At 41.1% G+C, this 20,649-nt stretch overlaps 1 protein-coding gene across 2 annotated transcripts in view; it reads right to left on the bottom strand.

Annotated features, from left to right (window-relative positions):
* Positions 1-20,649, bottom strand: part of LOC126416458 (palmitoyltransferase ZDHHC23-B) — a 69,883-nt gene that overhangs the window by 12,487 nt on the left and 36,747 nt on the right. The window contains exon 3 of one of the 2 annotated variants that reach the window (XM_050084193.1): positions 13,491-13,702. In XM_050084193.1, the coding sequence (XP_049940150.1) occupies positions 13,491-13,702 (212 nt within the window). Of the gene's footprint in view, positions 1-13,445; positions 13,703-20,649 lie in introns of both variants that reach the window. The other variant, XM_050084192.1, reaches the window with a different exon arrangement.

Genomic DNA, 20,649 nt, shown 5'->3' with positions numbered 1-20,649 from the left:
AGCTTTGTCTTAGGCAATTGCAGGTACCATAAATATGGATGGGTAGGTGAGGATCTCTGCATCAGTTCTTCAAAATGAAAGCACAATATTGAATATTCCATGAGGTAACTTACAGTACTGGTCTATACAAATCTCATATCTTTCAGTCCAGTTTGTGTCCACCCATACTGTTTTTAAAAAGAGCTAAGCTTATCACTTTAACCTTAATAATAATAATAATAATAATAATAATAATAATAATAAATGTTATCTACAGGTTATAAGACAGAAAAGCTGACTGTCGTATATGGTGTAGGGAACCACAGGACTATTTCGAAAAATTACATGCAATATGTGAAAAAGGAGGATGAAGTGTGAGACAAATACAGGCATCATATTACAGTGCTGCAGTTACACCTGGAACCTAGTATGTAAATGATATGCTAAAGTGTCAAATAATACAGTCCGAGAAGACAAATTGAAGAAGAGGAATTATATCCCAGGCTAAGAAGGCTGTAATACAGTGTAATATCTAAATCATAATTTACTATTTTTATTGAATATTACTACATTTTAATTGGTAATTAATTTTTTTCAGCGCAAAAACTGCTAGAACCTTTTTATATTACATCACAGATTGAATTTCGTGCATAATTTGTCTAAATGTCCGAGTTTTTAGTTTTCTGTCATCAGTCTTTCCAGTATCAGTACGGGTATGAACAGGACACAATTCTGATGGCTCACGTTAAGTACATATTATAAGCATAATATATGTGTATCAGAGTGGTGTACTATACTGAGGAACATAGCAATTTATGTGATGCTAAGTGGATGAATTTATTGGATTATTAAAATTAACATACACGCATTTCTTGTTTACTCCAGTAACCTGATTTGTACTCATTGTTAAGTATGTTTTCTTTCTGTCGAGTACTTCTCTTAATATAGTGGTGTTCCACAAGTTTGTGACCTAAGCAACTGCAAGATCCAGTAAGATTTGTACGCAGAAGCAACTTTTTATCCTCGCAGATTGCTTTTATTGTTACAGTGCTAAACATACCTACAAAATAACACAATCCAAATGAATACAATGAAAGTAAAGAATGGAATAACAACGTGAAAACCAAAGCCTTCACAGACACGCACTACCCCTGAGTATGTTCTAGTCAAGGTCCTTCTGATCCCTCCTAATGTGGTGTTCCATCACCCATCCAGCCTACACAACATCCTAGTCCACCCCTACACCACCCCTTACAACATGGGTAAAATCTCTGTCGAAGACCAAGGTGCAACACTTGTCCAATCCACGAAACCAGCACTTCCTACTTCAGTTCTGTCACAGGCTTATCCTACTCCATCAGAGGCCGGGCCATCTGTGAAAGCAGCCATGTCATATCAACTCTGCTGAAAACACTGCACAGATTTTTATGTTGATATGATTACCAATCAGCCGCCCAGCATGATGATTGGCCACCGCAAAACTGATGGTTCAAATGGCTCTGAGCACTATGGGACTTAACAGCTGTGGTCATCAGTCGCAAAACTGACCACACATTGGCACAATATGCAGCTGAGCACAACATGTGCAATGCTTCAGAACCTGGGTCGTCTGGATCCTTCCCTCCACCACCAGCTTCTCTGAACTACACAAATGAGAACAATCCTTGCAACACATATTTCGCTCCTGTAATCCTCTTGGCCTCAGTCTCCAGACCCAACAATGCCCCCTCCCACCTTACAATTTCCCCTTCCTCTGTCCTGTCACCCCCTCCCAAACTTACATCCCATGTTCAGTGCGCACCACTCACCACCAGCTCCAACACCCATACATCACATGCCTAGCCCATGCTCCTGCTGCCCCTACCTCCCTCCCTTGTTCCTAGCTGCAAACCGGTTGCACCCCGTCAAGCCGCTAGCCACTAACTCCCAATCCCTCTCCCTGGGTCCCACCTCCCCCTCCCCCCAGCCCTCTACCCATCCTACTAAACATAAGCCACACCACACACTAGTCCACCTGCTGAAATGCAGCACTGTGCATCCAGCCGGCAGCATGTAGGGGCACTGGAGTGTGAGTGTGAGTGTGTGTGTGTGTGTGTGTGTGTGTGTGTGTGTGTGTGTGTGTGCGCTCATGCCAGCTTGGAAGGAGAACCTTTGCGTCCAAAAGCTTAAGTTTTTAGCTGTCTTTTTATTGTGCCTGTCTGCAACTCGAACCAATCAATCCTTTTGACATAGTTCAAATTTGATTTTTATTTTAGTCCACAAATATTCAGATGTTTATAAGTAACTGAAGTATTTTGTAAAAGGGTAAAACCGAATAATGTTTTTAATCAGGTGGATGCTACTATAGTGCTCACAGAATGTAGAAGGTACTGATTCACTTCTGCGAAATAGCATCAAAATGTCTGAGCTTCTGCCTCCCAGTTATCTTTTAAACTACAAAAGCTTATGTTCACATCATTAAAAGTAGTTATATTACCACACATTGTCAAGGTACTTGCTTGGGATGTTTTAGATTCATAAATCAATACAACATTGTAGTTCCCTGAAGGTTTTTCTTTCCTGCTGTTCCTCCCTTTTCTTCATTTGCACCTTGCAATAGTATCATCTGTTGCAACCTCCATCCAAGATAATTTTGGTGTCACGAGCAATACTGATACTCTTGTGAGCACACCACTGATTAAAAGATGACTAAAAATGTGGAAAAGTTTTGCAAGGGACTAATGATTACCACCAGATGTATTCTCTTATTCAGTGCTGTGGTCCAAGCTTTCTGTCTAGTTGTGTGTTGCTTTTTTACTTGGAAAGGAAAACAACTTTGTTTCTGGAGGAGAATTACTGCATGTCAAGCTACAATCAATGACAGAACAATTACAACTGCCCTTCCTAGATTGGTTGGTTGTTTGTGGAAGGAGACCAGACAGCGAGGACATCGGTCTCATCGGACTAAGGAAGGACGGGGAAGGAAGCCGGCCGTGCCCTTTCACAGGAACCATCCCAGCATTTGCCTGGAGTGATTTAGGGAAATCACGGAAAACCTAAATCACGATGGCCGGACGCGGGATTGTACCGTCGTCCCCCAGAATGCAAGTCCAGTGTGCTAACCACTGCGCCACCTCGCTCGGTGCCCTTCCTAGAGCCTGAAACTCTAAATTCAGTCATTTTCACACCAGCACGCTGGTTTAAATATAACCATTTACTCCTTTAAGAGAGTTGCGAGGCTATTCACTGGAGTATAGCATTTGCAGTTTGCATGCTACCTACAGTGACAGGAAAACAAAACCTGTCCATGTATTTCGACCATGCCGAAATTCTTCCCCTAACATGCAAATGGAGTTATTGTTCTATGTCAATTGCCTAGGCAGTTCTATTTGTATCATACAAAATTTGTTGAAAGCTTAAATATAGCCAAAAGACGAAAAGAAACGAAAATTAATCTTGAAATAACTTTAGAAAAATGTTACTCTGTAAATGGCTATTCTGGTTGCCTTCTTACAAAAGCAAGTACCCTTGGGCATACGTTATCAGCACGGTGGGGAAATTACATTTTTCATTGCAACTTGCTTGCTTAACACTTGCCCATGACATAGTTATGTAACGTTTAACATGAGATAATATTGAAGTTTTTTTGTATGTCCCACATACACACTCTCAAATACACACTCTCACTCACTCATTTATTCTCACAACAAAACAAATAGTCATTAAATAAATATTAATCCTTTCTGAATTCTATGTTACAAAAATGAAAAACAGTGAACATTCTTAATTACAAAAAAAAAATCTAAAAAAATTGTTCTGCCATTTAGTGAGCTTCAATAATAATTCCAAATGATACTAAAAGACCAACTGCTAAGAATCCTAACTGACTTTAATCTTATGAGTGTCAGTTTGGGGTGTTTTAGGTAATTTTCTCTAACTCTGAAAGTATGTCAGATAGAAAGCTGAGATTTTTACACACTCTTCTTTTCAATAGCAAAGGACAGTATATTGACTTTTAACTAAATTAAATAATATTTAATACAGTTTATTTAGATTCTTAGGGGCTTGAATATTCTGTCACTCTAATTGACACAGGTACCGCTTCCCACGACTAGGCTAGCGACAGGTGCAAATGAGTCACGCTAAGATACAAGCGGCTGTTTCTGTCACCACCAATGGCTCCAAAGCTACGAGCCGTACTGCAAAGTAGTGCAATAAATGCTATTGTGTATTGATTCACGACTTTACAGGGGGTGAAGAAACAGACTACGAAGGAATAATCTGAACAGGACGGAAATCAGCAGATGTGATGCACATGTACAGACAAACAAATGATTACAATATCAAAAAATTTGGACAATTTACTCGAGGGAAAAAGCTTCACAAATTGAGCAAGTCAATAATGTGTTGGTCCACTTCTGGCCCTTGTGCAAGCAGTTATTCAGCCTGGCACTGAGTAACAGAGTTGTTGGATGTGCTCCCAAGGGATACTGTGGTGGATTCTATCCAACTGGCACATTACATCATCAAAATCCCAAGATGGTTGGAGAGGCCTGCTGCTGAACTTGCTGACCACTGTTGGGTTAGGCAAGCACAAAGCTACGCAGTAGAAATTCTTGCCTTGTGCATGTGAGCAATATCTTGCTGAAGCGTGAGACCTAGAAGGCTTGCCATGAAGAGCAACAAAAAAGGGTGTAGAATATTGTTCATGTACCACTGTGCAGTGAAGAAGCTGCAAATGACAACCAAAGGAGTCCTGCTATGAAAAGAAATTGCACCCCAGACCATCACTCCTGGATGTCAGGCTGTATGGTGGCCAACAGTCACGATGGTATCCCACTGCTGTCTGGGGCTTTTCCAGACACATCTTCTGCCTTGAATCTCATTGACTGCAGTAGAACTGTCTTCAGTTATGAGCCTCACTTTGAACTGAGTCCTGATGATAAGCAAAGACATGTCTGGAGACACCACAGACAGCAGTGGGATACCAATCTGTCACCTGCAATACGGTCCAGCAACCAGGAGTGACAGTCTTGGGTGCCACTTCTTTTCATAATACGACCCCTTTGGTTGCCATCCACGACACCCTTACAGCTCGGGATGTCAACTATGTTCTATGCCTCACATTGTTGCCTCTCATGGCAAGCCATCCCTGGCTTACATTTCAGCAAGATAATGCCCACCTGCACATTGCGGGAGTTCCTACTGCTTATCTTCATGCTTGCCAAAATCTACCTTGGCCAGCAAGATCTCTGTATCTCTCTTGACCATCTAACTTGTCAATTGGACAGAATTTGGCAAGATATACCTCTGGAGAACACTTGATAACTCTATCAATCAATGCCAAGCTGAAAAACTCCTCACACAAGGGCCAAACATGGACCAACACATTACTGACTTGCTCAATTTGTAAAGCTCTTTTCTTGAATAAATCATCCAATATTTCTGAAACTTTAATCATTTGTTTATGTGTACATGCAAACATCTACCAATTTCCATCCCATTCAGATAGTTCCTTCGCAGTGTTTTTTTCCCCCTCCTTATTGTGTATCACAATGTGTGGGTGTAGACTCAGACTTTTCATCCATGACTGGCATCAAGCTAATGTCGCACTTCATAAGTTACTAGCCGCTTATAGCAAAACTTATCAAAAAACTATAAATACCCAGTTGTTAGCCAATGGGAGACTATTGATCAGTAGATGTTATGATAAGGTATATTGCATGCATTGAATACTACACTTGTAGCTGTGACTTAGTCAAACCTTGGCAACAGCTACTAACTATAATGAGTTCAGTCTACAATACGCCACTTTTTACTTAATATGTCATGCACAATAAGCTGATAGCTAATTGTTTTACTGCGGGTCACTCTTCTTCAATATTTTGTCAGTGTGTCTTCCTCGTAGCAGTGTCCTATTCCAGCGACATCTGCCTGACCTTCCTCTGTCACACACAGCAACTAAATTTTAACAGCACCACTGCAACAATTTCCACAAATATAGCTCATTGGCTACTGACATCACAATCCATTTACACTGAAGTGTATGTCACATCAGAAGGCAGCCCTGTTTTGAACTGTTCTGAGCATGCTCCTCTACTAATCCCCAGTAGCCACTGAGATTTAATTTCCTTGGGATGCCTTACAGTGAACAGCACTAGTCCGCAATAAAAGCTCTCCTCCAACCTGTGATGTGGTCATACTTCAGCAGTGAAGAAATTTTAATCATTGTTGCCTGCAGCAGCACTTTGTAAGGCTTGTCAACGTGAAAGGCGTTCCTCCTTTCTGCCATCACATCTAAGTGAACTTTGCATCCAACCTCCTTCTCTCTCTCTCTCTCTCTCTCTCTCTCTCTCTCTCTCTCTCTCTCTAAACCTGTGGCACAGATGGGAGCGATAAGACCCTAACCTGCTCAGAAAGGAAGTACTAGCTTTCTGCCCTCATATCGAACATTAAGGATCCAGACTTTAGTAGGCTGCAATATGATTGCAAAGGAAAACTACAACTATGTCATTCCACTGAAAGACTACATGTATGACAATTTTTTCAGGGCAAATTCAGAAAATATTGCAAAAGCTGATGCATTTTTAGCAGGTGAAGTAACAGAGTGGGTACTGAATGTTTCAAGAAAGTGTGGAAAACTGTAAGAATTGAAGAATCAATACATAAGCAGTACTGATTACAATTAAATGACTTTAGACGAAATATTAGGAATGATGCTAAATATAGTCAACATGCCACCAGTAACCTGAAATAGGACATAACCGAGGGCTTTACGTATCTAGACTATCTACCAGATGGTGATGAAGTATCTTAAGTCTTTGTAGAGAAACTGCAATGAACAAAGAAAAGTTAGCTAATAAGAGCAAACAGGTTGAATAATTTTCATGGAAAGTAGGTGAGGCTGATTAGGGGCACAATGCTGGTCACTGTGAACAAGAAAATAAGATGATGCTCATGTAGTAAGAAGATGGTTTGATAAGTTTCGTCAACAACTCACCTTACTCCTTGATGTAGTGACTAAGTGAGGGATATACACTTTGTCCAGCAATCCTCCAGCCTTCTCATCCCATAGAAAAAATGTTGTTGTTGTTGTCCTCAGCCCTGAGACTGGTTTGATGCAGCTCTCCATGCTACTCTATCCTGTGCAAGCTTCTTCATCTCCCAGTACTTACTGCAACCTACATCCTTCTGAATCTGGTTAGTGTATTCATCTCTTGGTCTCCCTCTACAATTTTTACCCTCCACGCTGCCCTCCAATGCTAAATTTGTGATCCCTTGATGCCTCAGAACATGTCCTACCAACCGGTCCCTTCTTCTTGTCAAGTTGTGCCACAAACTCCTCTTCTCCCCAATTCTATTCAATACCTCCTCATTAGTTATGTGATCTACCCATCTAATCTTCAGCATTCTTCTGTAGCACTGCATTTCGAAAGCTTCTATTCTCTTCTTGTCCAAACTATTTATCGTCCATGTTTCACTTCCATACATGGCTACGCTCCATACAAATACTTTCAGAAACGACTTCCTGACATTTAAATCTATACTCGATGTTAACAAATTTCTCTTCTTCAGAAACGATTTCCTTGCCATTGCCAGTCTACATTTTATATCCTCTCTAATTCGACCATCATCAGTTATTTTGATCCCCAAATAGCAAAACTCCTTTACTACTTTAAGTGTCTCATTTCCTAATCTAATACCCTCAGCATCACCAGACTTAATTCGACTACATTCCATTATCCTCGTTTTGGTTTTGTTGATGTTCATCTTATATCCTCCTTTCAAGACACTGTCCATTCCGTATAGTAAAAATAGGTTCTGTCAAACTCTGCAAAATACTCATTGACTGCAACTACCGTATTTACTCGAATCTAAGCCGCACTTTTTTCCAGTTTTTGTAATCCAAAACACCGCCTGCGGCTTAGAATTGAGTGCAAAGTAAGCGGAAGTTCGGAAAAATGTTGGTAGGTGCCGCCACAACTAACTTCTGCTGTCGAATATATGTAGCGCTACACAGGCATGCTTTGCAGGCACAAAGATAAATACTGGTGCCAAAACCTCTGCGTCAGTAAGTAAATTTTAAAAAAAGGTGGAAGACGAGCTTTTTTTTCTCCGCCCCGAGTTTTGACGACTGCATTTTCATACATTATCCAATGAAGTAAATACAAATTCCGTATTGTTCATCTTCGAATGTAGCAGCATTTCAGTGTACTACGAAAATCCGACTGGCAAGACTGTTTGGGATGTTGGTCAATGTGGACAACTCTACATCCTGTATTTTTTCCTACCTGTGAGAAAAGATGGTTGCTAATAAGAACTTTTATGAATTGTGAATCACATGCAGTATTCTATTCATCATAAGAATAATACGAATATAAACATTTTGCCATGTATTCTTTCGTGTCTGCTGCTATCTCATTTAAATCCTGTCTGCCAAATAAATTACGAAACTAGAGTGAGACAACAGCAAATGCGGAAGAATATACGTATCATGTCATGTTTATATTTGTGTTATTCTTATGCCTAATAGTGATACAGTCACAAATGAAGCACAGCAATTGACTAGATGTTTAAATCTAAGATGACTAATTTCTCTGCAGAATGAAATGTACTAAAGAGGCGTCTGCAAAGATTTTCAAACGGAGAAAAATTTTCGCTAAACTCTCGTTCAGAACATTTTCTATCATACGCAGTCTATTATTTGGTTCTTGTTGATCATTATCAAAGAAAGCAGCAGTGTAAGTAAGAACAAATAGCAGTCTCTTGCCATTGTTTCACTAATGAGAAGATTCCTCTCTTTTTTTTTGGTTTTTGTTTTAATTGTAAGCGGCGGTAGTGCGCACAAAAGCAAGCCATGCCACCAGTGGCGACAGGCTGTAAACACTCATTATCAGAATGCGACTAACAATGCATGACACAGTACAGTAATGCATTTTCAGCTTACAGTGACGTAAACACCTACCGGTATAACAAAGAGAACGGCACTTATCAGATCAAAGGAAAATAAGCAATCAACTCAAACCAGAGGAAGTATGTGAAAAAGGAAGGGTACCTGTATAAATATGGAGGGAGTGCCTGACGCATAGCAATGGCTACCTGGTAAAGCTTAATTGCTAAGCTTACAACTCGAACCAAACTACTGTAGCTGTATCGTCATTCATTTGACCTAAATTGTCTCATATTACAATGGACCAACTTTGTTTCAATTTGGAGGTGCGGCCTAAAACTTTTCTCTCACCTTGAATTTAGAGTCTCAAATTTCAGGTGCGGCTTAGATTTGGGAAAATTTTTTTTCCGTCATTTCGAGTCTCATTTTTCAAGTGTGGCTTAGATTTGAGTAAATACGGTATCACTTCCTCAATTTATGAAAATGTCTTCCCAGTAAGCCAAAATTCCAAGTTAGGGAACAGGAAGAAGTGACTTGGGGGGCTACGTCTGTTGAATAGGGTGGATGAGGAACCAATTCAAACACCAATCCATGCACTTTTGGCAATGTTTTCACTGATGTGTAGGATGGCCCATTATCTTGGTGAAAGTTTCAACAGTCCAACAAAAAAGCATAATAGTGTCCCATTATGATTCTGCCTTTTTCCAAGTAATCCATGAGGATTACTCATTGGGTATCCCAAAGAATTGTGGTCATCATTTTACTGGCTGACAAAACTGTCTTTGCCTTCTTCGGTGCACTTTAACTCAGCTTTGTCTGTTGTTCTGACTGTCATTTTGACAATGTTGTTTGATGATAGACACAAGTTTCATCAACAGTCACAAATCAATGCAAAAAGTCTTGTAGATTGCAACTAAACATCACAGACATTGTGTTGAAATGTTTTGCTGGATGTGCTTTAGGTCGACTGCAAGCAATCACGGCACCCATCTCACACACAGCTTCTTTACAGTCACTTCTCCGTGATGGATATTATGCACTCAGTGTGTTGAGATACCTTCAGTCTCCGCAACCTCAATTTTTTTATTCGGCATTCTTGCATTACCATATCATGCATTTTGCCTGTGCTTTCCTTTTTCATGACCTCAACTGGATGGCCAGAGCACGCTTCATCTACAGTGCTTGTCCAACCACATTTAAATTAATTAACCCAAACACAAATTGTTCTCAATTATGGTGCAAAGCCCACATGAACTTCATCCAATTCTGCTTTAATCTGTGTGGTAATCCAACCCTCCAAATGAAAATGTTTGATAACAGTACAAAAAACTGTTTTTCCCTTTTCAATCACAGACCAAATCAGATGGCCGTCAACAATAAACTGTACGCTGTACAATGTGAAATTCTTTACATGATCCTTCGAATAACCAAGCTTACCAACCATGAAGGTGTACCAAAAATGTTCCATTCTTTCTCGGAGCTTTACCAGACTTATCAAACCATCCTTGTAACAGAAGGATTTGTTACTCATAGGAATAAGGATACCCCTGAGAGAAGGGAAAGATCTGAAGTGGCACTTGATTGGACTAAATGTGTGATTGGAACAATATGAGATGTTGGTTCATAGGAACAACTGTCAGATCAGGAGTGACTGAAGGTCAAAGAAATGTCTGGAGACTCCAACACACTTAATGGTGATAGTTCAACTGGGGTCCACGATGAGTTAAAGGAAGCCTTGTAATGTAAATGTGCCATACAACAATGCACTGACAGAGACACTGAGATAAATTGTGCTCAGACAATTGTACCAAGCTGTACCAAAATGGTTAAGGTTATGGTAGCTGAAAGTAAAAAATACTGTGGCCAGAAATGTAGTGCTGCATAATGAAAAGTGCCATAATTCAAGGAAGAAATAAATCCAGGCACAGCAGAAATCTGACTCAATTTAGCTCCCAAGATTAGTCACAGTAGCAAAGAATGGAATAATGAAGGCAGCAACCTAGGGCAACAAACTGGAAAGATTCTTGAGAGTTTTACAGAAGGACTATCAGAAGAAGATGAAAGTGGATGAAGTACACAAATGAGCACCCAATAATCCATCAACGAGAAAGAATTATTAGATACCAGAAGTGAGTATTGTACGATTTTTCTTTCCAGAAATATATGAGTACATAGCACAAAAGCTGACAACGACTGACAATTTTCGTCTTCTTACTGTCTACACGTCTAACACGTAAACTACTTTTGAAGTGCGAAAATATACTAGAACAAATAAAATTTCTATAAAATGCCATACTGTGCAATGTACTTGCGGTGAGACTGTCACAATTCATGAAATCCATCACCCATGGCCTCTGGCCTGCTGAGGAGGACCACAGTCCTGGGTCCATGGATAAACCATGAAAATCCGCTCCATTACACCATGCACAAACAGAGCTGGCCTGGGGGCAGATCGGTGAGACTAGATCCAATGGGCAAGGCCTGCACATTAGTGGGAACAGAAGGGCTTCAGATTGGCAGGCCAAATGCATTAGAGATACCTGCAGAAATGGCCTGTAGTTTTGGCTCATTGTGAAAATCCACTTGTGTGGTCAGCTATTCACGAGTCACAGACAGCATATTGATGAAATGAGGCCATGGTGATCAATCCATGCAACAGATAACTTGGGTGAATTCTCTGAGAATCAATAATGATGAGAATAGGCAGCAACTCACCATAAAGATTGTCGCTGAGCCACAGACAGGCATGTAGAAAAGACAATCACACTCTCACAACTAAATTTCCATAGCCATAGCCTTTGTTAGAAAATGAGAGCGCACAAGCATGCACGCACGCGGGTGCGCGGACACACGCGCGCCCACACACACACACACACACACACACACACACACACACACACACACAAAACTTGTGCACACATGACTGCCATCTCCAGCCACTGTACCTACAGTCTCTGGGAATCAAACCCAAACAAACCATTCCAAACACCTCCCAGCCTCTCATCAGCAGCTGCTAGGCTAGCAGTAAGAAGTGACAGCAGCACTGATTGTAAGCTGAGGGGAGTGGTAGGAAGGGGAAAAGCAGTAGTAATGAGGGAGTAGGCAAGTCACGCACATGCTCAGCTGCACCCAGTCAGCAACGATGTATAATACCTCAGTAAACAAACCATTTCATCTACTGAGGCAAAACAAGCTTTTTCCAATGTTTTCTTCAAAGGTCCCTGATATTTCCTTGACATGTTTGAAATTCCCTGATATTCCCTGATTTCCAGAACCTGTTGCAACCCTGATGAAGCAACAAATTAACTACCAAAGCCACACTATTTTTTAAATATGAAATGTGAACACAGTTAATACCTCTAATAATGTATGCCACATTTATCAGATGATCAGTATGTCAACACATTACCGACATTTAAAAGTTACTTAAGTTTTATAAATCAAACTTCCTCACTTTGTGTACAGGCTGTCCTCAATTATAAAAAAATGAAAAAGCTATCAGTGCAGTCTGATTGTGACTGCACATATGTGAAAAACAAACCCCAGTAAATTCTGTTTAATGCACACGAGCAGTTACAGGCCCAATGTGCCATTATAAAATCTATTGGACAATTATGGGACTGGAGGTACAGCTTTCCTTTCAGCCTGAAATACAATTTTAATAAGTTAACCATTTCACTACACAGCAATGTAAGATCTGAAGTCCACAATACCTAAGGGCCTCAGATACCCTTTGTTCTGGCATAACCACAAGTGCCAGAATGAAGATGATGAATGCAAGAGAAGAGAAGGTGGTGAAATGATGTTGGCCAATGGTGTGCTGATTAAGACCGCACCACGACAGGAGTGGCCTCTACAAGAGGCGAATATAAGCGCTGCTCTTGCCAGCCTCGGCTGCTCAGTATCAGGGCAGTATATGGACAGGCATAGCAGAGAACACTATGATAGCCGTTATTAGTGATCCACAAATTGTGTGTCAAACTTGCATGAACATTGCCTATAGTGAAGAACATTACTGTTTGCATGCTGCCCATCACTTGCGGCGCCACTGTATATCCCAAGTTCAGTATTATCAATCTTCTTATTTGTAATAAAAACTATTAATGATATTTGTTTGAATTGTTGTATAGCATTCCGAGAATGCGGTATCCTTTAGGCACCCTATACGAGACAAGTGGGCAAGACCCCACACCATTACTCATCCACAAGAAGCCTTGATCAAATTGGTTGAAACATCAGCTTTATTTCATGTTATAACGTTTAAATATAATAAGCAGAAGGTTATTAAACTTGATGAAAGCACTCAGTTGGTTCAAAGCTGTTATAGAAGTGTTTGATGTGTAGCAATAATCCAACAAGAAACGTATTAACATTCACATTAATAGAAAAATTAATAAGCTACAAAATTCAGATTTAGATTCAAAATTGTTACTTTATACTATAGGAACTATGAGCTGCCAGAAACATAAATACAAAAATCTATGCTCTTTAGCTACTGAATAATAAACAAGATCCATTCTGAACCAATATGCTTAAAGAAACTTTTCTTTTGAAATACTATAATTTAAACTTTGCTTCACATTCTAATAGTACTGACCATATGCAGTGGTGAATCCTTCCGACAGAACAAACACGGCAGTACCTGCAATGTCTGGCGCCCAAAGGAACCCTTCGACGGCAAGCGGCACATGCCACACCAGTGCCATCGACTGGTGCAAGAGGTATTGCTAAGCTTGACCTAGAGCGTCTCCACGCAAAATGCAACAGTATAAATGTTGCCAAAGTAAGGACAACAAGGATCAGGTTCTCATCTGGTAGAATCTCCAACATTGGCACGACACTTGCTTCAAATACCTGAAAGTGTAAGAATACATGTTCTATACCGGTTACATACAAAGAACACCCAGTATTTTAATACAGTAGACTAAAAGCCTCCTACTGCTCTCAATTTGAACTCATAAAATTTACTAACCTATATATTCTCATTCATAATAGTTATACATCAGACAACAAATGCATTGTTTTAGCTAATTTATACATCGCAAATGAGTAAAAACACACACCTACACCCACACTTACAAAGAGAAAGAAAGAAAGACACAGTGTGTGTGTGTGTGTGTGTGTGTGTGTGTGTGTGTGTGTGTGTGTGTGTGTGTGTGGAAAGGGAGGGAGACAGGATGGAGGGCGGAAACAAAACAGAGAGGGCAGGGGATGGAGAGAGTGACACACAGAATGGAGGGGGGGGGGGCAAATGGAACATAGGAGGGGTGGGGGGTAGACAGAATGTAGGAAGGGGGGCAGACAGCATGTAGAAGGGGGGGGCAGACAGAACAGAGGAGGAGGAAGGGGGGACAGACAGAACAGAGGAGGAGGGGGGACAGACAGAAAAGAGGGGGGGGGACAGACAGAACAGAGGGGGGGGGGACAGACAGAACAGAGGGGGGGACAGACAGAACAGAGGAAGAAAGCCGCAGTGCAGATGAGAGTGAAATACAAGGGCATGGAAACACTGTTGGAGATGGGCATGTCACAGGTTAGCAGAGACTGCGGCCAGGAACACTTGAGATTGAAGGATGTTCCGATATGAGGGCAGATTCTACTCACTGTAATGATGACACATTGAACTGCAGACAGGTACAGAGGAAAGACTGTTACAGATTTAGCTTTTGCCAAAGTCTTCTTCAGAAATGAAAACAAACAAACAAACACACACACACACACACACACACACACACACACACACACACCGCGCGTGCGCGCGCACATGCAAGCAAGACAGAAAGCAAGCCAGCAAGCCAGCAAGCCAGCAAGCCAGCCTCAAGCACATGCGTACACCATCTCTGGTCCGAGCTGCTAGAGATGGTGTGCTTGCTTGTGTGAATGTGTGTGTGTGGGCTTTTCTGAAGAAGGCTTTGGCAAAGAACTAAATGTGTAAGTCTTTTCATTGTGCCTGTCTGAAATTCAACCTGTCATCTTTGCAGTGGGTAGCAATCCATCCTTTTTTAATATTGTTGATATTGCAACCTGAAGCTTCCATTGTTTCATATTTACATAACAAGCTGGTATACATGGACGAAGTGGGGAGGGGAGGGAGGATTACATGGCACTTGTTGCAAAACAAACATTGTAATTAAGTATGTGGTGCTCAGGCCCAAGTCCTGCCACTGAATGGTTAAAACTGCTTTTGGCCTTCCTTGACCACAGTTTGATGCTGATGGCAGGTATGTATTCAGGTGGGCCCAAGATGACTCACATATAAGATTGTGCAACAATCAGAGCTGAGCTGGTATACAACATGGCTGCTTTTACACGTAGCCCTACATCTGAAAGGGTAAGATATGCCTGTGACGTGACTGGCGTATAATGAGCTAGATGGGTGTACAGGACAGGCATAAGGGTGGATCAGGATATTTCATAGGTTGGTCAGGTGGTGGAATACTGCTTTTAGAGAGATGCAAAGGTTTGTGAGTAGGATATTTATAATTTTTTAGGAAGGGTGTGGTTTAGGTGTTCCAGTCCTGGGTGCTATAGGGTAAAGAGTGGGAGGAAGGGGTGTGCTTTTGCAGCTGGTTCATTGGGGTGGTTTTATGATTAGGGGCATGATCGGTATGGTGTGACAGAAATGTTTGCAGACTAGGTTTAGAGGGTAGTTCCTGTTTGTGCAGGCTTTGATGAAACAACTGATACTACATGTGAAATCGTGTGTGCACAGTCTCAGTATCAAAAGTGTGCATAAATTTATAACTGATTTGTAACCAAAAACTTTTGAGAAAAATTAACCTCACTAGTACATCTGTTCCCTGATCATATTCTTATTATTGCAGGAGGCTTTAATAACCCAGCACTTGACTGGGACAATTATAGTTCTGTTAGTGGTTGGTATGTCAAGACATCCTGTAAAACAATGTAAATACCTTCTCTGAGAACTATCTACAACAGGTAATACAGAAGCCTGTTCACGAAGGAAACAGACCTAATGACTCCAAACAGAGCTGACTTATTCAGAAATTTCATTGCTGAAACCGATATAAAAAAGAGGAGGTTGTAGCAACAATGATTGCCAAAGTACAAAAAACAACTAAAACAAGCACAAAGATTTAAATGTTCACTGAACTTGACAAAGAGGCAGTATGTCATTTCATCAGTAAATTGAAATATGTAACTCTGGGCAGCAGACTGTAGAAGAACTATGACTCAAGTTTAGAAAAATAACTGACCAATCACATACGAACCTACAAGAATAGCTTTTGACAGGAGAGACCATTTATTGGATACAGTCTATGTAAAGATACTTCTAAAGAAATGACTACTGTACTAGAGGTGCAAAAGAAAGCATAGGGATATAGATAGGGAGATATGTAGAAGGAAACGTCTTCGTCTTTGGCTGCCGAATGGATAAAGTAAAGCCTTCAATGACTAACTGAGTAAAATTTTGTCGAAATAATCTCACAAAACCCAAAGAAATTCTGGTACCAAAACGGCCATGCTGTGCTGGTACTGCGAACGGCTGAAAGCAAGGGGAAACTACAGCCGTAATTTTTCCCGAGGGCGTGCAGCTTTACTGTATGATTAAATGATGATGGCGTCCTCTTGGGTAAAATATTCTGGAGGTAAAATAGTCCCCCATTCGGATCTCCGGGCAGGGACTACTCAAGAGGATGTTGTTATCAGGAGAAAGAAAACTGGCGTTCTACGGATCGGAGCGTGGAATGTCAGATCCCTTAATCGGGCAGGTAGGTTAGAAAATTTAAAAAGGGAAATGGATAGGTTGAAGTTAGATATAGTGGGAATTAGTGAAGTTCGGTGGCAGGAGGAACAAGACTTCTGGTCAGGTGACTACAGGGTTATAAACACAAAATCAAATAGGGGTAATGCAGGAGTACGTTTAATAATGAATAGGAAAATAGGAATGCGGGTAAGCTACTACAAACAGCATAGTGAACGCATTATTGTGGCCAAGATAGACACGAAGCCCACACCTACTACAGTAGTACAAGTTTATATGCCAACTAGCTCTGCAGATGACGAAGAAATTGAAGAAATGTATGATGAAATAAAAGAAATTATTCAGATTGTGAAGGGAGGCGAAAATTTAATAGTCATGGGCGATTGGAATTCAAGTGTAGGAAAAGGGAGAGAAGGAAACATAGTAGGTGAATATGGATTGGGGGACAGAAATGAAAGAGGAAGCCGCCTGGTAGAATTTTGCACAGAGCACAACATAATCATAACTAACACTTGGTTTAAGAATCATGAAAGAAGGTTGTATACATGGAAGAACCCTGGAGATACTAAAAGGTATCAGATAGATTATATAATGGTAAGACAGAGATTTAGGAACCAGGTTTTAAATTGTAAGACATTTCCAGGGGCAGATGTGGACTCTGACCACAATCTATTGGTTATGAACTGTAGATTAAAACTGAAGAAACTGCAAAAAGGTGGGAATTTAAGGAGATGGGACCTGGATAAACTAAAAGAACCAGAGGTTGTACAGAGATTCAGGGAGAGCATAAGGGAACAATTGACAGGAATGGGGGAAATAAATACAGTAGAAGAAGAATGGGTAGCTTTGAGGGATGAAGTAGTGAAGGCAGCAGAGGATCAAGTAGGTAAAAAGACGAGGGCTAGTAGAAATCCTTGGGTAACAGAAGAAATATTGAATTTAATTGATGAAAGGAGAAAATATAAAAATGCAGTAAATGAAGCAGGCAAAAAGGAATACAAACGTCTCAAAAATGAGATCGACAGGAAGTGCAAAATGGCTAAGCAGGGATGGCTAGAGGACAAATGTAAGGATGTAGAGGCCTATCTCACTAGTGGTAAGATAGATACTGCCTACAGGAAAATTAAAGAGACTTTTGGAGATAAGAGAACGACTTGTATGAATATCAGGAGCTCAGATGGAAACCCAGTTATAAGCAAAGAAGGGAAAGCAGAAAGGTCGAAGGAGTATATAGAGGGTCTATACAAGGGCGATGTACTTGAGGACAATATTATGGAAATGGAAGAGGATGTAGATGAAGATGAAATGGGAGATACGATACTGCGTGAAGAGTTTGACAGAGCACTGAAAGACCTGAGTCGAAACAAGGCCCCCGGAGTAGACAATATTCCATTGGAACTACTGACAGCCGTGGGAGAGCCAGTCCTGACAAAACTCTACCATCTGGTGAGCAAGATGTATGAAACAGGCGAAATACCCTCAGACTTCAAGAAGAATATAATAATTCCAATCCCAAAGAAAGCAGGTGTTGACAGATGTGAAAATTACCGAACTATCAGCTTAATAAGTCACAGCTGCAAAATACTAACACGAATTCTTTACAGACGAATGGAAAAACTAGTAGAAGCCAACCTCGGGGAAGATCAGTTTGGATTCCGTAGAAACACTGGAACACGTGAGGCAATACTGACCTTACGACTTATCTTAGAAGAAAGATTAAGGAAAGGCAAACCTACGTTTCTAGCATTTGTAGACTTAGAGAAAGCTTTTGACAATGTTGACTGGAATACTCTCTTTCAAATTCTAAAGGTGGCAGGGGTAAAATACAGAGAGCGAAAGGCTATTTACAATTTGTACAGAAACCAGATGGCAGTTATAAGAGTCGAGGGACATGAAAGGGAAGCAGTGGTTGGGAAGGGAGTAAGATAGGGTTGTAGCCTCTCCCCGATGTTGTTCAATTGTATATTGAGCAAGCAGTAAAGGAAACAAAAGAAAAATTCGGGGTAGGTATTAAAATTCATGGAGAAGAAATAAAAACTTTGAGGTTCGCCGATGACATTGTATTTCTGTCAGAGACAGCAAAGGACTTGGAAGAGCAGTTGAATGGAATGGACAGTGTCTTGAAAGGAGGATATAAGATGAACATCAACAAAAGCAAAACAAGGATAATGGAATGTAGTCTAATTAAGAAAGGTGATGCTGAGGGAATTAGATTAGGAAATGAGGCACTTAAAGTAGTAAAGGAGTTTTGCTATTTGGGGAGCAAAATAACTGATGATGGTCGAAGTAGAGAGGATATAAAATGTAGGCTGGCAATGGCAAGGAAAGCGTTTCTGAAGAAGAGAAATTTGTTAACATCCAGTATTGATTTAAGTGTCAGGAAGTCATTTATGAAAGTATTCGTATGGAGTGTAGCCATGTATGGAAGTGAAACATGGACGATAAATAGTTTGGACAAGAAGAGAATAGAAGCTTTCGAAATGCGGTGCTACAGAAGAATGCTGAAGATTAGATGGGTAGATCACATAACTAATGAGGAGGTATTGAATAGGATTGGGGAGGAGAGAAGTTTGTGGCACAACTTGACCAGAAGAAGGGATCGGTTGGTAGGACATGTTCTGAGGCATCAAGGGATCACCAATTTAGTATTGGAGGGCAGCGTGGAGGGTAAAAATCGTAGAGGGAGACCAAGAGATGAATACACTAACCAGATTCAGAAGGATGTAGGTTGCAGTAGGTACTGGGAGATGAAAAAGCTTGCACAGGATAGAGTAGCATGGAGAGCTGCATCAAACCAGTCTCAGGACTGAAGACCACAACAACAACAACAACATGTGATCCCAAGTATCTGGACATCCACAAAACATACTTTTTTTCATATTAGGTGCATTGTGCCACCACCTACTGCCAGGTAAACCATATCAGCAACCTCAGTAGTCATTAGAGATCGTGAGAGAGCAGAATGAGGCACTCTGCGGAACTTATGGATTTCGAATGTGGTCAGGTGATTGGATTTCACTTGTGTCATACGTCTCTACCTGAGATTACCACACTCCTAAGCATTCCTAGGTCCACAGTTTCCGATGTGATAGTGAAGTGAAAACATGAAGGGACACGTACAGCACAAAATCGTACAGGCTGACCTCATCTACTGGCTGACTGTGATGGCCAACAGTTAAAGAGAGTAGTAATGTGTAATAGGCAGACATCTATTCAGACCATGACAAAGGAATTCCAAACTGCATCAGGATCCACTGCAAATACTATGACAGTTAGGCGGGAGGTGAGAAAACTTGGATTTCATGGTCGAGCGGCAGCTCATAAGCCACACATCACACCGGTAAATGCCAAACGATGCCTTGTTTGGTGTAAGGAGTGTAAACATTGGACAATTGACCACTGGAAAAACGTTGTGTGGAGTGATGAATCACGGTACACAATGTGGCAATATGACACCAGAATGTAGGTACGGCGAATGCCCAGTGAACGTCTACTGCCAGCGTGTGCAGTGCCAACAGTTAAATTCAGAGGCAGTCGTTTTATGGTGTGGTCGTGTTTTTCATGGAGGGGGCTTGCACCCCTTGTTTTGCATGGCATTATCACAGCAAAGGTCTACATTGATGTTTGAAGCACCTTCTTGCTTCCCACTGTTGAGGAGTAATTTGGGGACGGCGATTGCATCTTTCGACACGATTGAGCACCTGTTCATAAGGCATGGCCTGTTGCGGAGTGATTACATGACCTTAACATCCCTGTAATGGATTGGCCTGCACAGAGTCTCGAGCTAAATCCTATAGAACCACTTTCGGAGGTTTAGAAATGCCGACTTCATGCCAGGCCTCACCAACCGACATCAATACCTCTCCTCAGTGCAGCACTCTGGGAAGAATGGGCTGCCATTCCCCAAGGAACCTCCCGGCATCTGATTGAACGTATGCCTGAGAAAGTGGAAGCTGTCATCAAGACTAAGGGTGGGCCAACACCATATTGAATTCCAGCATTACCAATGGAGGGCGCCACGAATTTGTAAATCATTTTCAGTCAGGTGTCCGGATACTTTTGATCACATAGTGTA

This window comes from Schistocerca serialis, chromosome 8 (assembly GCF_023864345.2).
Source record: "Schistocerca serialis cubense isolate TAMUIC-IGC-003099 chromosome 8, iqSchSeri2.2, whole genome shotgun sequence".
In the NCBI taxonomy this organism is placed as follows: Eukaryota; Metazoa; Arthropoda; class Insecta; order Orthoptera; family Acrididae; genus Schistocerca; species Schistocerca serialis.
The sequence above is the reverse complement of the archived record's forward strand: the minus strand, read 5'-3'. Positions and strand labels throughout refer to the sequence as shown.